The sequence below is a fragment of the Bombyx mandarina genome, chromosome 23 (assembly GCF_030267445.1).
Source record: "Bombyx mandarina strain Sakado chromosome 23, ASM3026744v2".
In the NCBI taxonomy this organism is placed as follows: domain Eukaryota; kingdom Metazoa; phylum Arthropoda; class Insecta; order Lepidoptera; family Bombycidae; genus Bombyx; species Bombyx mandarina.
This window is the reverse complement of record NC_143229.1, coordinates 2,441,641-2,464,805: the sequence shown is the minus strand read 5'-3', so window position 1 is coordinate 2,464,805 and position 23,165 is coordinate 2,441,641. Positions and strand designations below refer to the sequence as shown.

At 36.8% G+C, this 23,165-nt stretch overlaps 1 protein-coding gene across 5 annotated transcripts in view; it reads right to left on the bottom strand.

The window, feature by feature from the left end:
• Pif1A (PFTAIRE-interacting factor 1A) overlaps positions 1 to 23,165 on the bottom strand; it is a 162,880-nt gene that overhangs the window by 123,016 nt on the left and 16,699 nt on the right. For 4 of the 5 annotated variants that reach the window (XM_089737226.1, XM_089737221.1, XM_089737222.1 and 1 more), the window contains exon 4: positions 21,831 to 21,914. In XM_089737226.1, coding sequence (XP_089593352.1) covers positions 21,831 to 21,914 — 84 coding nt within the window. Of the gene's footprint in view, positions 1 to 14,244; positions 14,499 to 21,830; positions 21,915 to 23,165 lie in introns of those variants that run through there. The other variant, XM_089737223.1, reaches the window with a different exon arrangement.

Genomic DNA, 23,165 nt, shown 5'->3' with positions numbered 1-23,165 from the left:
GGCAAACAAAAGCGAAGAAAACTTTGCGAAGACTATCTGAAAATGTTGGCATCAAATTTAATATTTTTATTTCGACACAAAAATGATTTATATATTTCGAAAAGGTACAATAGCAATTATCATACATTTAATACAATATAGTATAGATCTTTTAGCTTACATGTAGCTTTACCTTTATTTAACTGTTTTTTCCCTACCTGTGCTGGTAGCCTTGAGAGGCTATTTCAGCTTCTCTTTGACGTGTAGGTGAGCTCACGGGGCCCAAGCCGGGGGTGTTGCTAACACTGACCCTAGCAGGAGCAGCGCTTCGCAGAATCTACCACCGAATCGGAAACGCGACCCACTGAGAAGATCCGGCGAGAAACTCAGTGGGCTGTGTCTATGGGCTAATTCACTCGTCCCTTCGTCGCAAGTGACGGGTTCGACGAGGACGGTGACCGGTGCTTGTGATACCTAAAAGCACCGTATAATTAACAAAAACCTTCACTAAACTCACGAGACTAAGCAGTACGTGGTGCATGTAGACGTATAAAGTTATAACACTCAATTTTAGCGACTCGACTATAGCTCTTATCTTCACACAATTATGAAACTGAATCCAGCGGTGTTTGACGAAGGTTAAGGGGAATAGGTTAATGATACAACATCCTCAATAAAATACCTTCAAAGTGTCCGAAATCAATCTGCCCGACTTAAAAATAAGAGACCTACTTTTCTCGAGTACCTTAGTTGCATAAACGCAACTTGCGCTATTGCCAGTAACATCATCATCATTCTCCTGCTCTTCGCCCAGTCACCTGGGGTCGGTGCATCATGTTTTCTCCTTCCATACTCCGCTATCATATACCATTTCTTCGCTCACTCCCCTCTTGCACTTATCGTCTTTTCCGCAATGCCAACTATCGCCAATAACAATATGAACAAATTGTCTATAAGCTCTCAATTGTGAGCTTAAACCAATATACCTCACAATATTTACTAACAGCATTGGACAAAAAACCTCTAAGCGATAAACATCTTAAGCCATATGAATTTTACATTTTCGTTACGTAACGCTCTTACTACGAGTACTACATAAGGTACTGAGGTTTTTTGAAATAGGTAAAACAGTGTTTTTTTAATTACTCATGTAGACAGATGAGCATATGGCTCACCAGATGGTGAGTGGTTACTATTGCTCATGGACGTCAGCAATCGCAGGGGCAGAGCCAAGCCGCTGCCTACCGTTTAACACTCTACACAAGCCTCGTTTGAAGAAGGACATGTCATAGCGCTCGGGAAACACCGTGGAGGGGAGCTCATCCAAAGCCGAATGGTGCGTGGCAAAAAAAATCTCTGCAAACGCACTGTGTTTTTTTTTATTGCTTTGATGGATGAACGAGCTCACAGCCCACCTGATTTTAAGTGGTTACTGAAGCCCATCGACATCTGCAACGTAAATGTGCCACCCACCTTGAGATATAAGTTCTAAGCTCTCAGTATAGTTACAACGGCTGCCCCACCCTTCAAACGGAAACGCTTAACTGCTACACGGCAGAAATAGGCAGGGCGGTGGTACCTACCCGTGCGGACTCTCGAGAGGTCACAATGGCTCCAGGTGGTGGTATGGAGGTAGTATCTTTTAAATTAATATCTAAGTGTCACGAGCATTCGGTATAACGGATACTACGAAGGCAGTACGCTTGTCTGCCTATTGCAAACTTGTTATTCGTACTGCCATTTCGCTTAAGTCTACGCAAACACGTGTTCTAGTTTCTATGACGGAAAAGCTGTCATTACAAAATTAATTAATTTCATAATCGCTAATCACAAGGTGTGGCTTATACTATTATCTAAACCATTTTAATTTAATTGAGATTTCAAATTTTATGTCATAGTTAAAAAAAAATAGCATACTTTTAAACACTTTAAAAGAGATATTAAATTGTTTTAATTAACCTTAAATCTTTGTATTTAATAATAATAATAATAAGCCATTTATTTCTTGCTTTACAAAGTTTAAAAAAATATATGTAATAAATATAAATGTATGTATTAGTATTTAGGATGTAAAAGAGTTTTGTAATGAATCAGTAAAATTTTATTAGCAAGAACCCCGGATCGGGTAAAGGCCTCCTCCAATCTTTGTATTTAAATAACCTTAAAATTTTGTCTTAATGCTTTTTGGGAATGATAAGAAGCACTGATAGCGTCGTTGACGTGATTGCTTGAGGAAGATTTCGTTTTATTTGATTTTATTATTTACTTTGTTCACTCAAACCGGAATATTGCGATCGCCAACTGAAATTTACAGATGTAAAAGTATATTGTAAGGTTGACATCTGGCCTGATTCTGCCGCGCGATATATTCACGCATCCCGTTTTAAAATGATGAGATATATCCTTCATATTATTCAAACCCTCAGGTGGTGGACGAGGTGGGTGGAGATATTGACGTTATGTTGTCATTGATGTCACAGAAAACATAATTGATTATTTTATTATTAATGAATGAACATGATACGAATATTCTTTAAACGAGGTTTGACGAGATTTGGCAAAGACTCTTGCATTGCTGATGTCCTGCTCATGCCCATGCATAGAAAGGCGAAGAAAGGCCTTTTTTCTACGGAACCCCAAAAAAACCTAATTAGAACAATCAAAAATTAAGAATAAATTTAGCGCAAGATAACACATTCACAATGGCGCCAATGAAAGTAATTATTTTACATTGCTTTTTTTTTTATAAGACATTGAATGAGCATTGACAAACATTGTCACGATAAGAACCTGCACACGAGATTGTGATAAGAAAATGTACACACATAACCGAGATAGTGCAGTAGCGGCAACGCATATCTCAATAGTTATGTAAAAACGTTCGATATTCTTTGGTAGTGTGAAAGGGTTATCAACTTCAAAAATAATTACTTATTTAGTAAAAAATATCTAATTAGTTCTTGAAGATTCCAATAATAACGAATATGCAAAGAGTTATGTAACACAAACATTACTTTCTCCATTTTAAAACATTGAGTAGGTTTTGAATTTGCCACCATAGCGTAACGTAAATAGAACAACCTCAACGTACAATACATCATTGTATTTATAACAGCTGCCGCGGTCTGTGAAGGTCATGATTCCGCAGGTTCAAAATCAACCTTCACATCCTTACGTATCCATCAGATCTAATAACCATTGCATTAGACGCCTTCAAATCTTAACACTACGAGTAGGCTTAGGCACCCCGGCAACCGTACTCTTCAAGCTCGACAAAGAGTTCAACGTGCAACCTAACCTAAAAATCAGCCCACTGAGTTTCTCGCCGGATCTTCTCAGCGGGTCGCGGTTCCGATCCGGTAGTAGATTCATTCGCGAAGCAGATACTCTGGAATTGTTAGGTCTCTTTTGGAGGCGCTCGGGTAGCTGTTAGCAAATCCCACTCCTCCTAGCTGAGTCTCACCTATCCTGGTGAAACTGGAAAGGCCTCCAGGCCACCACGTAGTCCCTCAAACATAAAAAATAACACTAGTACCAGTATGTGCGCCAGTAGCGCTCTGAGAAAACTGCTGATCAAGTCATGTAAATAGGGCGACACCGCTCAGCCATTGGAAAAAATTCCCCAAACTCTTTTAAGGATGACAGAAGGTGATATTTAAGAATGTCTGACTTTTCATAGAAGAAATAGCAACAGTCTCACACAATGGTAACCCTAGATTCAATTTACATATTTTTTATAGCGCGCTTTTATGTTCGTTTGACATTTTGATAATATGTAACTAGGATGTCGTTTTCAACTATTGAGTAAATTTGTTTCATTACATATTTATAATGCATATTATAATGATTGAGAATAAGAAAATTTTATTTCTAGAAAACATAAGAATCTAATCATCTAGAAATAAATACAATGTCTCAGCGGTCTTTATTATTTGATTACTTTTTTTTAAATTACGTACTCAATCGATTATTATAGAGCTCTATATAACATATTGAGAAAAAAAATCGATTTCCAAAAAATTAAAACTAAACTTAATACCGCTAAACAGACGAGAAAATGCTATTTGACTGTCTTTTCATATACAGTGAAACCTTAACATAACGAACCTCAATATAACAACGTCCTGCATTTAACAAATTTTTCATTATCCCCTTGAATTGTCCATAAGAGTCAATGTATAGTATACCTTTACATTGTGAAGATTTCTTGCTTTTTTTCCTACCTATGCTGATAGCCTTGAGAGGCTATATCAGCTTCGCCCTAACATGTAGGTGAGCTCACGGGGCTCAAACCGGAGTGGTGCTAACACTGGCCCTAGCAAGAGCAGTGCTTCGCAGAATCTATCACCGGATCGGAAACGCGACCCACTGAAAAGATCCGGCGAGAAACTCAGTGGAATTTTAATATTTCAGTTGCACTCTCGTTACTAAGCAAAGTCATCACTATATTTCATAGAAGGTTTATAGCAGCAAGCACACCAATATTTCATTGCCAATATAACAATTCAATTATTCAACGCGTGGTCATTGTCTTACAAATTATTAACAGCGATTTGTATTTACGACTATCGTTTTCTTTATGTTCGAATCAGAATTCGCTTATAATTTATCATTTCGCCAATCAATGTCGCGCGTTTGTGGCCAAATAGAAACATGTAAATTAAGAATTTGGAATAGTGTACTAATAAAATAACCTAACGTTTTCTTGAGTCGAAACTTTAAATAACTAATCATTGGATCACATATTAACACACACACACACACACAATTGGATCACATTTTTAAATGAGAACAAATCACGCTCGGTAATTTGTTCCCAATATAGGATTCCCTGTGTTATGGTTACCAGAGACTGATCAGCATCCTTACATATATTTAAACATATATAGATAATAAAAATTAACTAAATAATATTTTTTTATTGCTTAGATGGATGGACGAGCTCACAACCCACCTGGTGTTAAGTGGTTACTGGAGCCTATAGACATCTACAACGTAAATGCAGCCATCAATCTCGAGACATAAGTTCTAAGGTCTAAGTATGGTTACAACGGCTGCCCCACCCTTCAAACCGAAACGCATTACTGCTTCACGGTAAAAACAGGCAGGGTGGTGGTACCTACCCGTGCGGTAAAAATAACCTGCGCAACTGACCGCTACAATATAGAAATGGAGCTTGAAGTGGTCGTCGTGGCCAAAATCGGCTAAGGGGAGTAAGTAGTACTGATATAGCCTATCAATCGACGGCAATGAAGACAACATTAAAAACCATCACACATCCTCCTACTCACCACGACTGAGTGGGAAGCTACAACGAAAGACGAATCGAAACAATTATATTCACAATCTAGCCGACTGAGGTAAAATATTAAGGTCGCCACTCACCGTCCGAACATGTGACCTCGCCAACGATTGTTCACAACGGAACTAAAACATTCAAACGAAACTGTTTTATTGTTGTTTTTGTTTTTAATTGTTCGTCTTTTTGCATTGAATGAGAGATCAGAAGTACACTCATGTTGTGCGAATGACTGATGTATTATTAGCCGACAACGCCAAGCCACGCCAAGCGTAAGAAAAGTGAGTTTTTATAGTCCATACGTCTGAATGTTCTTCTGTGGAATCGTATTAGGAGTTCGCTCATGTTCTTTCTAAGCTACTAATAACATTTCGCAAAATCAAATTTCATTGGAGAGCTCTTTCAGAGGTTAAAGGATAAATTTCTATTTTTATTTAAAGGCTGTGATTTGTAGCTCACTTAAAGCCCTTGGTTTGGATTTGTTTGAACTGCTTTCGAAAATTGATAATACATAATTGCACAAATTACTGGTGATAGGACTTCTTGTGAGTCCACACGGGTAAGTACCACAACCCTGCCTATTTCTGCCGTTAAGCAGTAATGAGTTTCGGTTTGAAGGGCAGGGCAGCCGTTGTAACTGTACTGAGACCTTAGAACTTACATCTCTAGGTGGGTGGCGCATTTACGTTGTAGATGTATATGGGCTGCATTAACCACTTACCTAACACCATGTGGGCTGTGAGCTCGTCCACCCATCTAAGCAATAAAAAATAAAAATTTCAAATCAAGATGTACTTTAATCAATTTTCCCCCTTCAAGTCCATGTAAAGGCGTAACTTCGCTAATTCGGTAACATATTTGTGGTTGTGATTTTAAACTCTTTATCATAATAATTTTCTCGTGTCGGGCCGTTATTCCTCGCTCTCGGCATACATACGTGTTTGCTTAGACATACACGGCCATATGCTAAACACAGAAAACGTTGCAAACCCGTTCCGTGAGGGACTTTATTCTGTTTTATGGGAGTTCTGTCGTGGAATATGCGCGTTCCGTTAAACCTGTTTAAGTAGCGTCCAAGTAGCGTCAGCGTGTACTTTGGCTTTCTTTGGCCCGCTTTTGATGATTTATTTTATGTATGATGCTATCTTTTGATGTCGATCTGTGAACGCAGCTTAACGCGATCGTGTCCGAGTGCGGGCTGCAGTTTTGAGTTTATGCGTGTCATCGTAATTAAAACTAATTTAATGGTCCGCAGCTACGAAAACCTTAAAGTATCCGCAAACATCGGAAATAATATAATGACAGTAAAAAAACGTTAGATCAAACCGTAAAACTAGATTTAATTGTGTCTACGACTCAATAAAATTGAATGAAATACGTGTCAATCGTTGTATTTCATTACAATTCGAAAAACTTGTTAGGTTTTTTTTTTCATTTTTTCCCTACTTATTAGCTGGGTGCGTAGATGGTAGAGCCTAGAACGAAGTTCCTTATGGGACGATGCGGAGGGGTACCGTAACCGGGAAAAAACGTCCGTAACGTAAGACTTTTATTATTTATGTATAGTCTTAGTATGATGACTATACAGTGTCTAATGTATGGTCTTCGTGATGACGGTTATTATTATTTCTATGATAGAACATAATTAGACTTGATTATTATTATTCATATAAATAGCTGTTTCTTTGTATATTAGTATTATATATTTTTTATAAATCATTGTGAATAAAATAAAGTTGATAACTTTGTAGTCTTTTTAAATTTTTATCAATAAAAAAAATCATAATAAAAAATGTATGTATACCCGAATAATTATTTTCTTTAACCTCGAATAGAACTTCAAATTAATATTTTTATAATAAGGAACTTCGTTCCTATCCGGTTTTTTATATTAAACAAATCAGCTAGACAGCACTCATGATCACTTAAGTAATTCCAAGCGAAAGTTTTGTGCGTATGACACCGACCAATTTGTGTTTTCCCAAGAACCGCATTACCGTTCATACGTATTGTGATGGTGTAAAATGTCCCGCAGAGCCATCGCGTGACCTTATAAAGAAATAATAAATAATCATAACTCAATATTCGTAGGCAGCAAGTGTTACGAAAGTACCAGACCTTACACTTGCAGTGGTCGGGCTGAGTAGAAAGTAAGTACACGGCTACACTGAACGTCAGTCGTTTATTGTAGCGAAATGACCGTTGATGGGCGCTTCGGACATCCTTTACCGTGTTTAAATGATGCGCTATGGGGATACTAATAAACAACATGAAATCGAGCGATACATTAATAATTTTACCTTTTGGTAGTTGAAGATCTAAATTTTAACGTCAATGTTAATCTATATATTAATAAGTGCAGCAAAAACTTTGTACTCCTTTTTATGAAAATTGCGCGGACGGAGGAGTATGAAATTTCTCACACTTGTAGAGAATATAGAGAAGGAGTCTCGTTCAGAAAGTTAATTTTTTTTTTAATTAATCACAAAAAAATACCCTAATTCAATAAAAAAAGCATTACACACTAATGTCTTTGACACAACATACATATATACATACATGTACTCTGTGTTTATTGTCAAACTTTTGTTATTGTTTATAGTCTATGATCAAATGGAGAAATTAATATTTTTTATCTTTAATATTACTTGTTTATCAATAGTGTAGTCTTGGCGAAATCTTTGGTTATAGAAGTATAATAATCTTTGACAATAGAACTATGATAATGTTCAACTTTTGTAATTTCAATTTATTATATTCGAATTTCGACTACATACTGAGAGACCACTATTTGTAATAAAAATACAAATTCTAGAACTTAAAACAGATTAAGTAAAAGAAAGAGCAAAAGAAGAAATGGTAGTACTTTCCTGTAAAATACTTTCCTATGGACTATGCAATGTTTTCTCTCTCAAACTCACGCCGAATTTCTAAGCAGTAAGATAAGTGGACATGCTACGCTGAAAACACATTATTATTATTATTATTTTATTGCTTAGGTGGGTGGACGAGCTCACAGCCCACCCGGTGTTAAGTTGTTACTGGACCCCATAGACATCTACAACGTAAATGCGCCACCCATTTACGTTGTTCACCCCTTGAGATATAATTTCTAAGTATAGTTAAAACGGCTGGCCCGCCCTTCAAACCGAAACGCATTACTGTTTCCCGGCAGAAATAGGCGGGGTGGTGGTACCTGCCCGTGCAGACTCACAAGAGGTCCTACCGCCAGTAAAAGTAAGCATTACGTGGGATAAAGACCAGAAGAAGAGGACCATTGATGTATTCTTTATTGCCCTGGACTTGTGACGAGCTTGCGGCCTGCGTACTATTACGTGATCGCAGCCCATTAACATCATACAGTGAACCTCATTGCTATGCTTGAGACATGAGGTCGTAATTTCTATAGTATTTTACAACAGATATCTCAGATTTAAAGCCGGAATGCTGCCTCTACTTCTTTGTATACATAAGCTGGATCACAGCGCACCTACTTGGATATTGATGAGCGTATCTTGAATTTCTATCAACTTGCACAAACGAAGAGGTAATTTAGGTATTTGACCTCAATGCTACCTCATTAACATTAGACTTTAAATTGGTTAGTCTTAATCAATGAGTCTTTTAAAAAAGGCTCTAAAGCTATCAAATGTAGGAGAAGTGGTTCGATCCTAACTTGGGTGCAATTTTAATGTTTTCACTTGTTGAACCTGTTCAATGCGGTAATTAATGTGATTGGTCTTAGCTATAAACACGTTTATAGAGCTGTAATTAAACAATCTACGATTAAACAGCTCTAGCTTTTCTATTAAATCTAAACTCTATGAGCATTTTACGCACAAAGTGAGTTTGATAATGTATTTTTTTTATACTTTTGCAACCTTTCGGTCTACGGAGAGACTTCAGCTATTTCTGTGTTTTAGGTATTTATATTATATTTAGTATTTTTTTCTTTGTTTGTTTAATATTGTATTCTTCACTCTTATCGGACCAATCGTGGTTGTCAGTCAGTACCATTGCTGTGGGCAAATGTTATGCGCCTCACGAGCTATCGCCACTTCTCCCGTTTGGTGGTAAGTCTGGTACACTCGTGTAAATAATGGCCAACTGCCGACTTAACTAGGTCGGTCCATCGCATGGGCAACCTTCCACATTTAGTATACTAAATAACATATCCCATGTATAGTGCAATATTTTGATCCGATCATCTTGTTTTTAGCATCACACCGCTCGCCACCGGAACAGAGTTCATCCATATAACCGGTACAAACGCTGCAATCATTCACAGAGTATGTTCAGACCTTTTTAGCCACGTGCCTTCTGGCTTTGAAATGAACTTCCCCCGTGGTCTTTTCTGGGCGCTGTAATATATCTTTCTTCAAACTTTAGGCAGCCCCTCGGGTGTACCCCTGTCATTGCTGATGTCCATGAGCAACAGTAATTGCTCACCATAAAATGGACTGTAAGCACGTGTGCTTGGAATAGGGATAAAAAAACAGCGCACGTGATACGGTTTGCGTGTTGACACCAGAAACCTTCCTTAAAGTCCAATCACAAGTATGAAAAGCTTTAACAAAATTGGAACAACGAGACACGAAGGCTTTTAACAAACAGACCGAGCCTAATTTTATGTCTATTAGAAGGAATTATGATTATTTGAACTTACGCCAGAACCTATTTTTCCACACCAGACGTGCTTAAGGCGTCGTGACCGTATTAAATTATGAAGGAAAAAAAAATCATGGTATTTGATTGATTTGCTGGTTCGAAAAACTAATGAGCCGAACTCAATGTGCCACCTTACGATAAATAGACTTTAAAAAAGGCGCTATTTTTGAAATAGTGGTTGATTGATCAAATAACAAAGATGAAAACTATGTATATTAATGTTAAAAATAGGTGTCTAGAGTGTCTAGAATATCTAGGATATCTGATAAGTTTACCTATAAGTCTTAAAAGATCTATCTACTACGTTAATATATTTAGTTAATACACAAAATATTGTTTTAATAACCTAAAAGTACATGTTATTATCCGCAAAACGCTTCGTCGTCGTCGCTACGTTAATTACATAAATAATACAAAATAATTACATAATTAATTACGTAAAAGAGTTAGTAGTAACGATGTGAACATTGAGAATACTATATGGAACTTCAAGATAATATTGTATGCCCTGTTTGTATGACAGTCTTTACTATACGTATCTCTATTGAGGAATACTTATAAAAGACACACGCGTTATGCAATCCTGTTAGGGGCGTTGAACCGATACTGTTGTAATAAAATTTACATACACGTATGTTTTTACTTGAGCTAAATTGTTTTCTTTATTGCCTTTATAGAAGACGATCATATATGACCGCTGGACGGTAAGTAGTCACTGTCGCTCGTGGGCTTTAGGAATGCCAAGCCACTGCCTATTGCTAAGGATTATCTTCGAAGCTTTTTCGAAGAAAGGTATGTCATTCTTTACTGGTGGTAGGACCTCTTGTGAGTCCGCACGGGTAAGCACCACCATCCTGCCTACTTCTGCCGTGAAGCAGTAATACGTTTCGGTTTGAAGGGTGGGGCAGCCGTTGTAACTATACTTGAGACCTTAGAACCTATATCTCAAGGTGGGTGGCGGCATTTACGCTGTAGATGTCTATGGGCTCCGATAACCACTTAACACCAGATTGGCCATGAGCACGTCCACCCACCTAAGCAATAAATAAAAAAATTGGGGAACGAACAGTATGAGTGAACTCTGCTCTGATGGCGGGAAGTATGATGGTAAAAAAAAGATGGAAGGATCATCACGAAAAAAAATCTTCACAAGACTTCCCATGGAACAAAAAAACCCCGAAGCGATGACATTAGTTACTTTACCGCCAAATCAGCGAAATAAGTATACGTTCTGGTATATAGAAGTCTATATATTCACAACAAATATAAAACACACATTGAAGATGTTGAATTGTTTTATAACAATATGACGATGATAACATACTACAGACAACAATCCATCTTACTATATACTCTTAAATGGATGTTTGCATTATTTGTTTGTCCTCTCAGCGTTCATAAGTCATTCATCCGTATATAATAAAACTCGGTGCAATTGTTGGGTTCAGAGAAGGTATCGGTCTTAGCCTCATCAATGTTTTTTTTATGTTTGTAAGATTACTGGTGGCCCGGAGGCCTTTCCAGTTTTACCAGGGCAGGTGGGCGAGCAAGGGCTCAGCCAGGAGGGGTGGGATTTGCTAACAGCCACCTGAGCGCCTTGCGGACGTCTAATGAGTCCATACGGGAAGGTGCCACCACCCTGCCTGTTTCGGCCGTGAAGCAGTAATGCATTTCATTTTGAAGAGTGAGTGGGGCAACTGTTAAAACTGAGACCTTAGACATAAGTTATGTCTCGAGATGGATGGCGGCATTTACGTTGTAGATGTCTATGAGCTACGGTTACCATTAAAGCTATAAAAAAAGTTATAAAATTACTGTATTGACAGACCACCAGAGCGTATAGTTCCAATGTTCTCCGACCCTCTTTACATTCCCATAACCTTAACCACTGTAATTAGCCAAGAGATTTTGTTTCGATCACACATTTGAAATTACAATACACAACAGGATCGTAAAATCATGAAATAACTTAGTTATTTAAAACTAAAGATTATACCTATATACATACATATATATTTTTTGTGTTTTTCACTAATCTAAAATCGCGTTTGTATAATTATTAATCACTCCAACGAAATAATTCGTTTAATTACACGCTTATTCAAAGAAACCTTGAAACGCTGTGTAATTAATTTTCGTAAAATCATTATAAAGCTAATTTTTCTTTAAGATTTTATTATCAAACGTAACGTTCTGATATGTTTTAACAGCGTATTGTAAGTCCGCGCTAGATACGACCACCCCATTTACTTCTGCCTGGAAGAATTTATGCGTACGGATTTGAAGCATTGGAACACAGAAACAATTGAAGTTGGAACAGTTGAAACAGTTGCTATACGATTAGTATTTAGACCTAATGTGTGTAATGTCTGAATTGACACAACCATTTTTTTTATTGCTTAGATGGGTGTACGAGCTCACAGTCCACCTGGTGTTAAGTGGTTACTGGAGCCCATAGACATCTACAACGTAAATCCGCCACCCACTTTGAGATATAAGTTCTAAGGTCTCAGTATAGTTACAACGGCTGCCCCGCCCTTCAAACCGAAACGAATCACTGCTTCACGGCAGAAATAGGCGGGGTGGTGGTACCTACCCGTGCGGACTCACATTGTACATCAAGTAACCCGTGAATTAGTTTGTTTCCCCCGTCCTAATCGCTGGTAGGGTAAGGTTATTCCAGCTACGCTCAAACCGATATATAAGCTTACGGAAATCGATCTGAAAGAATTTTCTAACACTAGCCCTAGCAAAAGCACTACTGAATCTACCGCCGGATCGAAACAGCAAGCCACTGAGAAGATACGGCGATAAACTAATTAGGTTGTCATTATTTATACAACAAAAAAGCGGATATACCAATTTGTTTGCACTAAAATCTAAGGTGTTAAAGTTTTGTAGTTTTAACATCGGAAACTATTACTAAATCACTCTAATTTTTTTTTATTTATATATTTATTTGTCTCATCATCTATATATTTTATTATGTTTTATAACATCACCTAAACTTACAAAATATGCCATACCATATTGTTAGTCACAGTCGAAATATTTGTAATTAACATATCGTTATCGTTGGACTGTAGAAATTGAAATAGATATTATACCAACAGGAAAAATTGTTTTAAATATTATTTTCAATTCGTTATCAACCATGGGAGGTTGATAAAAACAGCCAATTAGCTACAATAATGATTAGTTTTTAAAATATTATTCAAAACCGTTAGAATGGAAGCAGTTATGTAGGCAGCGGCTTGGCTCTGCCCCTGGCATTGCTGAAGTCCATGGGCGACGGTAACCACTCACTATAAGGGCCGTATGTATGCTCGTCTGCCAACAAGGGCAATAAAAAAAAATTCCATAGCACACATTCGTTATATTTTCGATAATTTTTTGATGATTTTGAGTAGCTCGTATGAGATTTGTGAAAACACTAGTATTTCTCTAGAACTTCCTTACAACAGTATCGTGAATACAAAATTGTTTAGACTAGTAGCCCCGCAGTAGTCGAAATTCGACTATAATTAATGGAAATTATAAGTTTAAACATTATTATGGTTCTATTGTCAAACACTATTATAATTCGATAATGTAATCACAGTATTCGCCAAAACTGCACTTTAGATCAATAATATTAAAGACAAACAATATTAATCTATTTTCAATTCGACCACAGACTTTAAGCAATAACAAAAGTTTCCCAATTGACAGTAAACAAAGAGTATATTAAAAATTTTATGTATGTGATGTGTCAAATACATGTTAGCGTGTGTAATGTTTTCTTTATTGATTTAAAGTATCTTTTATGCATTATTTAAAAAAAAAATTAGCATTGTGCACTCCTTCTCTATATTCTCTATAAGTGTGGAAATTTTCATACTCCTCCGTTCGCGCAATTTTCGGTAAAAGGGGTACAAAGTTTTTGCTTCACGTATTAATATATAGATGTATTTTATCTGTGGTCATATTTGTAATTAAAAACATTAGAAATTGGTAATAATGTCAAATGTGAGCGGTCATCTTTACTCGTGCCACATCTCTCTTTCATCAATAGTATTCGAACGAGATAGATACAAGTGGGTATGCAAATTTAAGACACGAATTCATCCTGTCATGTTTTTTAATAATTCGCTCCATTAATTAATTCACAAATCGACACAAAACTAACATGCGATATACGTGTGCATCGCATGTTAGTTTATTGCAATAGTAAAGATTACCGACAGGAAATTTTCAATACTTTCTCCAATAATCTTCTCATGCTCTTTCATAAAAATAAAAAAAAATTAACTACTTACATCGATAGAAAGTAAATCCGAAACCCAGAAACGATTCACTATAATCCACGACCCAGTAGGTCAGAGTCACGGTAAAGGCACTGTGTAAACACTTTGAGTAAAAAAAAAACAAAAAAAACGCACCTTTTAAAAATACATAAAAATGTCACACACAGAACAGGTTTTTGAACGTTATTTTCAAACGGATCGCGCGTTCCAAATGACAGTCGGTGCAAGATGGCCGCGCGTGCGCACTCCGCCGCCACACGAATCGGTATGAAAGAGTATTAAACTGAACCTGTCTCTAGCGACGTCGCGGACACTTAACTCGATTAAGGCTTCGATTCTCTCGAAGACATGAAATCGTTTAATCGAGAACTAAGAAAACGTTATCTTACAATAGTTTAGTGTAAAATTAACCATTTCAACTTATACGGTGTTTTAAATTTTAATTTACTGATAAGCATTCATGTTTCTTTCGGGTTAAAGATATTCTTTGTTCTCAAAAGAATTACATAAATTCACTTAAATGAGAACATTAAAATAGTTGTAATTAATTCAGATCGTGCAGTACATGACAATAATTATCTATAGTAACAACATGCGCTGCTATGACAATTATTTAACAAAAACTATAAAGATTATTTTCTTAAAATTTATAAACAGGGTTGATTATCACAGAAGCGAGGTAAGTAAAGTTCTTTGAGATTCGCGACAGTAGTTTGTCGAGACAACGAAAATTATTAAACATGGAATCGAGCACTCATTAAACCGACACCACTTCGGGCTATAAAATACATGTATGTATGGTAGGTACTGATTTATTATACGATTATAATGATGGAATTATCAATCAGATGTGTAATGCGCTCTTTTACTTTCTCATGAAAGTAACAACTTTCTTTTTCATCATTTTCGCACTTAGTGGATTTTGTGCATGGTGTGAACACCATGTGTTGTAATACGTTTAAGTTAACATTTTTGAACCGACTAATTATTTACAAAGTCAACATTCCTTATTGATGTAACCCTTGTAATAAGTCAGAATAATAAGACTGAGTAGATTTAAATGACCTACGACAAACTTGAAATATAGAAGTTCCTAGAATTTACATACTTTAAATTACGGCCGGACACGCTCATGTCCTTAATTAGTTCCATTAAAGAGACTAACGCCAAAGAATTTTGCTTCTTTTTTCACATCATCTAATTGTAATTGCTAATGTCAGTTGTGATCTTAAAGCATAAAAACCGACCAATTTCTCTGGAAAAATCAGGTGCGTAATACCCACATATGCGTGTTCACCTAATGGCAAAAACTGCGCGCTTACAGTTTTTCTTCACATACATTTCAAGACATATTACAATTGCTGATACGTATTATAGCAGAATTCAATTTTAAATGTCCACAGGATCTACAAAATTACGTTTATACCAAAATTATATTACGCAATTATCAACCTAAAACGCTACTCGAATATGTATATAAATATTTACAATATAATTGATTATATTATGTAGATATTTTTACATGCGTTTTTAGGTTTATCCCTTAGATTTCATTAGAGACAAACCTTTAGTTCTCTTTCCTTTCATTTTATAGTTAGGACCAGAAATCTTCGGAGGTAATTTTTTAATTCCATCTCTAAGAAAAAAAATCCCTCATTTCTTGGCCACAACGCCTCGAAGTCTCAATGCTCGAAATTATTAATGTACGCTTTATCTGTCTTCTTGGTGGAGTGACGATCTATGCCATGTGGCTGGCAAGAGTTGGATGGATCGTGCCCAGTGGCGTGTACTTAGGAAGTTTCTATGTCCAGCAGCTCCGATAACTTATTCTGAATTGGACATATGTACTTATATATACTTGTAAATATTTCAGACATAAATGCATAATTTTAATTTGCAAATTATAATCATCGTCAGCCTGTATCTCTCCACTGCTGGATGTAGGCCTCTCCCATAGTCCGCCACAATGAACGATCTTCCGCCTTCCGCATCCAATCTTTTACAGCATATCGCCGCAAATCATCGGTCCAACGGGCAAGGGGACGCCCAACGCTGCGCTTAACAGTACGCGGTCTCCAGTCCAGAACACGTCTGCTCCATCGGCCATCGGTTCTGCGACACGTATGTCCGGCCCATTGCCACTTCAGCTTGCTAATTTTTAGGGCTATGTCGGTGACTTTGGTTCTTTGACGAATTTCATAATTTCTGACTCGATCCATCAAAGAAGCTCCATAGCACGCTGAGCGACTTTGAACTTACGGACCAAACCTACGGTCAATGTCCACGTTTCAGCGCCATATGTCATGACCGGCAGCAAATTATAATGCTACAAAAGAATTATTAGTACTTCATTGAACACTAATTGCGACGAACTCCACACGATGGACCTACCTCATAAAATCTGTGACTCACTCCAACATAAACGATTGCTCTGGTTCTGGGAAACACCGTGTCATATGGCATCGCATCGCGAGAGCATCGGTATCGCAGGATCCGACTGATGCATGACCACGACCACTCTGTCAAGAGTGTACGAATAGGGAAGAAGAAGAAAACTAATTTTATTTTCAATTTAAATACTAATCGATTTCAACAAAATCGATGCAATATTCCTTGTCACAGCACTAACCCGTTTATTCAATGACGGCCTCACGTAGACACGTATGAATAGACATTTTTTTTCTATCATCCCACATCCCAAATGGCTCTACAACGTTCAACCCTTCTTGTATGCATTTGTTGCTCGCGTGTGGTCTCGTTACAACGAATTTGTCTTATGTTATACTTGGATACGAATATCTCTAGTTATTACTTAAACTACTGGTGTAAGGCCCTCTTATGGCTCTGCACGGGTAGGTACCACCATCCTGCCTATTTCTGACGTAAAGCTGGAGCTTCGTTTTGAAACAAACATATCGCTACCTAACTTGTAGAGTTGACTCTACAATTTGATTATTCTATACTACCTCTACATGCATGTTGTACTCTAAAAAAGTGACAAATTAGTACCTGTAAATTTATTTCAAGTTAAAATTTCAATTATCAAAACATTAGTTAATAAATTTTCATGAATTCGATGTTATTTTTATGGAGCCTAAGGAATAATTTGAAGATATTATGATAGTTGAGGTATCTCTAGATATTAGGTACATTCTTGGGATGCGCAAATTTAATTTTCTTCTCCCTCATTATATATCAACCGTCCTACATTAAAATCATAACGCAACACCGTCTTTAATTCTTTACGTAATTATATTTTATTGTAGCGTCATTATGTAAACGCGTTGGAGGCTATTCAAAAGTCGTATAAAATTCTTCAAAAAGTTCGCTTAGCACAAAAAAATCCCGGACAATGTTGCTATCTGAGAGAAGCCGCTATCTGATATACGTACATACGTAGGCTGTTAAACATTTTTATGTTATAGCATGACAATAAAACTTTTTAATGCTACGTACAAAACTGGAATATCTTACAAGAATTTAAGAAAAAAATATTTTTTATTTTTGTATCATTTTTTTTTACTTACACCTTATGATTTTTGTAGTAGTAAAAAAAAAATATCACTTCTATGTATGTACAAAGTTAAAACAGATTTTTTTATTCCGATCGAGACTTTAGCTGCACTCTTTACTTTTTTTGTTTTTTTTTATTGCCCTTATAGACAGATGAACATACGGCTCACAGATGGAGAGTGGTTATTGTCGCCCATGGACTCCAGCAGTGCTAGGGTCAGAGCGAAGCCGCTGCTTACCTGCCTGGCTAATTTGATTTGTACAAAAATATATTTATTGAAAGTAACTATTGAAGGCCTGGAAAATTAGGCATCACCGCCCTGCCTATTTCAAACGCGAAGCAGCGATATGTTCCAGTTTGAACAGACAACTTTTATACCATTGAAACTTAGACCTCATGCCTCAATGCAGTTAGCGGTAAAACGAAGCTTTTGTCTATAGGCTCCAGCGGGCCATGAGCTCACCCGTCAATGCAATCACAAAGCAAGTAAATAAAGTTAAAACTCAGCTGTGTAACTATTCGACAGTCAGCCAAACATTTTCAGCCAATATGTTCTTAACGTATTGTCAATGATACACCGCAACATACCTACTGTATTTTTATATTTTCCAGAATTTCACTAAATTAAACGGTTGTCTGGAAGATATCACTTTTAGCAATAAGATATTGTACAAATCTACCTGCTTTTTGACTGTTTTTGAATATAAATTGTGTTTTGGTGTGCAATAAAGTGTATTCTCTCTCTCTCTCTCTCTCTCTCAAACTGTACAGTCGTGTCACGCTCGCTAATATAATAAAAGAGGTCAAGTTTAAACAACACAAACACAAATGAGAGACGTTACGTAATAACCGTGCAAATTTCGAGTTTTGCATTTAAAGAAAAATGTATATAGATATTTTTTTTAGTAAACTTTATACAAAAATCAGTGGTGTTATTGCTACATTTAATTTTTAAAAGGCTTTACAATTGCTAATAAGCGTTGTTTGATTCACATTTAACTATCAATTTTATCATTCGATTGGAAAACGTTAGCTTCAAGTATTCAAAGTAAATAATACCTAAGCGCCCGAAATAATTACGCCAATAACTATCACCGTGAGATTCTGGTCTAAACGAGGCAAAAGTGGTCGTAATAATTAGATATTTGTGAGCATTCCTTAAGGCACGACACGCCTCAGAAGCCGGGATTACCCCCTTAGGCGATTTCTCACGATATTAAAATTTTTAGTTTTATAACGACTCTGTTGCTCGTTTTTTGTTCGTTCATTCAGTTTCAAGTCGCTCAAAGAACTGAAATCGTAAGACTGCAATTTTGATCAACAATTAATACTCTTTTTTTTTCCTGCCTATGCTGATAGCCTTTAGAGGCTATTTCAGTTTCATCTTAACCTGTAGATGAGCTCACGGGGCTCAAACCGGAAGTGTTGCTAACACTGGCCCTAGCAAGAGCAGTGCTTCACAGAATCTACCACCGGATGGGAAACACGACCCACTGAGAAAATCCGGCGAGAAACCCTGTGGGCTGTGTCTATGGGTTAAGTTACTCGTCGAGCCCTTCGTCGCAAGCGACTGGTTCGACGAGGACGATGACCGAAGCTTGAGGTACCTAAAAGCACCGTTGATGGATCGGGAGGATCCGTAATGACGTGTTTAGGGTGACGTCGACTGTTTACCATTCGGTCCACAGGATCGGGTATGTAATTTCCGGCGGCCACGACAAGAGGCTTTTCGTTAAAGTCTAAAGAGTGGCCACAATAAAATTAATTCCCAAAAGACACAATAAACATATGCAACGTTCTCGGAACATTTCTTGGACACTGCTCATTGAGAATACAAAAGGAAAACACGTCGTGAATAGCAAATAATCTCACTTGAATGCTATTTCCTGTCACGTAACATACTCACGGAGTTTATTATTTCGTTAAACATAATAATAAATTTTAATTATTTATTGTCGATTATGGCCACATGTTGTAAATATATGAGACAAGATAAAATCAACCTAATTCGTATGAGGTAAATGATCAAAGTCACTGAAATTGTATTATACATATATGTATACAGTTAAACTAAAGTAAATGGAACTGGATAGATAATTGATCAGAAGTGAGATAAACAAAATGGTCAAAAGACATCACCGTATCATGGCGAAGGAAAATGATAGAGGAAACAACAAAAGGCAGGTGAAAAGAAGAGATTAAGAAAACATTTGGACCAGTGAAGAGCTATGAATTGAAGAGATTAGGAAAACAGCTGGTTCATTGGAGAAGTAAAGCTATAAACAAAAAAGTGTGGCAATCTCTAGGGAAGGCAAAGGGCGATCCGATAATCAGAAATACAGGCTTTTCGAATTTGAAATGCCGAGACGCTTCAGTGACCCACCGCTATTCAACAGCAAACAGACGCTACAACTGAAATAAGCGCGTGAGAAATTAAGGAGATTCCCATTAGCGGTAGGCAGCGGCTTGGCTCTGCCTTTGGCATTGCTGAAGTCCATGGGCGACGGTAACCACTCACCATCAGGTGGACCGTATGCTCTTCTGCCTACAAAGGCAATAAAAAGAAAAAAAAGTTGCAAAATAAACCAATCAATTTCTGTAATTTTTCTTCCGGGCGGTATTATCACACAGTCACAAAAATACGAGACGTTTTGCAGAGAATGATAACTGATATTCCAAATTACGACATGAACACAATGGAACCGACTTCAGCAAAATAAAATGAGAATATCATCAATTTAATAAATAAAAAAAAAATTATGTTCTTATAGGCAAACGAGCATACGACCCTCCTGATGGTGAGTGGTTACCGTCGCCCATGGACGTCGGAAATGTCAAAGGGAGAGTTCAGCCGCTACCTACTGTAAATTAAATATTCATTTTCAAGGATAACTCAAAGAGCTCAGCTTTCCAGTAAAAAGAGTCAACAAAATCAATTTACCTCGAAAAATGTTCTGTGGTACACAGACAACAAAAAATACAGCCGAATTGAGTCACTCCTCTTATTTTTGTAAGTCTACTAAAAAGAAGCGAAAAGGCTTCCTGAAATAAACGACAATCACGTTCCGGTGCGATTATCAATATATTAATACGTGAAGCAAAAATTTTGTACCCCTTTTTACGAAAATTGTGCGTACGGAGGAGTATTAAATTTCCAACACTATTTTTACTACTACTTTTTATATTGTGCATAATACATAATGCATAATACATAATAAATTGTGCAATAATACATGAAATCAATTAAAAAAACATTACAAACACTACCATGTATGTATTTGACATACACACATATACATATTATATTCTTTGTTTACTGTCAAACTTTTGTTATTGCATAAAGTTTGTCGTCAAATTGAGAATAGGTTATTATTGTTTATCTTTAATATTATTTGTCTATAGTGTAGTCTTGGCGAAATCTGTGATTATAGAAGTATAGTCTTTGACAATAGAACCATAATAATGTTCAAACTTATAATTTCAATTAATTATAGTCGAATTTAGACTACTGCGGGACCACTAGTTACGATAGTTATTATATGAAACAATGTTCGCATTTACACATATGTATTATACTACACTACACACTATACACTAGCGGCCTGCTCCGACTCCGCTGGGGTGTTTAACAAAAAAACAACGATATTTGACGCTGTTTTATTTTTTTTAATAAAAGAACACTTATTGCGGTATAACTATGATAGTTAGACATATGCTGTTGTGATACTTTTTGTAAATAATAATGAGTTCTACAAAGTCGTAGTACATTATTTTATTCTATCATCAATAGTTTTCACAGGGTCCGCGATGTAAAGAATACTTTAGGTAATTTTTTTACACCCTGGATTACATTATTGGAGTTTTAGCAATGATCCCTAATTTTATTTTTAAAAACAATTATACCTTATGTACTCGGGATTAATGTAGCTTCCAAACAGTGAAAGAATTTTTCAAATCGGTTCAGTAGTTTCGGTGTCTATTCAATACAAACAAACAAATAAATCTTCCCACTTTATAGTATGAGTATAGAAGTATAGATGTGTATATAACTTTAAGAAGTGTTTAAATCTCACACGATTCGTACCTGATCGTTTTGTTGCGCGGTCGATTTTGCCGCCTCTCGTTTCAGCAGTGCTATTGTCCGCTCCTTCGATTTGATTTCCTCCAGCTGTGCACAAAAGTACAAACTATTGACTGTGGAAATTCTTTTTATTTATTTTTATTGCTTAGATGGGTGAACGAACGATGGTCCTACCACCAGTAATTACGCAAATTATAATTTTGCGGGTTTCATCTTTATTACACGATGTTATTCCTTCACCGTGGAAGTCAATCGTGAACATTTGTTGAGTAAGTATTTCATTAAAAAAATTGGTACCCGCCTGAGATTCGAATACCGGTGCATCGCTCAACACGAATGCACCGGACGTCTTATCCGTTAGGCCACGACGACTTCAGCATGCACTTATGCGAGTTTATGCGAGTTGTAGATACAATTAAAAATACGACTTATTTACTAGCATAGTCGGTTATGACGATTTTTTTACTGTCCTTGTAACAGCCCACCTGATGGTTAATGGTTACCGTCGACCATGGACGTCAGCAATGCCAGGGATAGAGCCGATGCCTGGCGTAATTTGTAATAATTTGGTGCAATTGCTTTAACGGCGTGTCTCAAAATATAACTAGGTAAACTGCTCTTAAGTACCGTACACACCGTCTGACAGGAACGAATAGTGTGAAGAGCAAATTTGCTAATACCTTATTTAAGGCGTTTTAAAATTCTTTCTAGATTAATTCTGTTTCTATGATATAAGTTAAATTCAAATCATTAAAGATCGTTTAAATCTCTGATATGTTTTTTTATTTTTTATTATTGCTTAGATGTGTGGACGAGCTCACAGCCCACCTGGTGTTAAGTGGTTACTGGAGCCCATAGACATCTACAACGTAAGTGCGCCACACACCTTGAGATATAGTTCTAAGGTCTCAGTATAGTTACAACGGCTGCCCCACCCTTAAAACCGAAACGCATTACTGCTTCACGGCAGAAATAGGCGGAGCGGTGGTACCTACCCGTGCGGACTCACAAGAGGTCCTACCACCAGTGAAACATGTTATGCAATACAGCCTGCAATACAGTTCTGCCTGATTTTACAGCGAATCAATTGAGACTTAACAATGATAATATCAAAGCCGGCGACGGTTATACTTCCTGTTGGCTCCAATAGTTCATAGCTATCATATTTTATCAGCGTCAATATTATAATTTACTGTAGGTATTACAATGAATTCTCGAGTTTTATATTCCGTACTGATTCCATGAAATGATTAGTGAATGTGTGTGCAGTGAACCAGTAATGCGTTTCGGTTTGAAGGGTGGGGCCGCCGTAATTAAAAGTGGGATCTTAAAACTCAT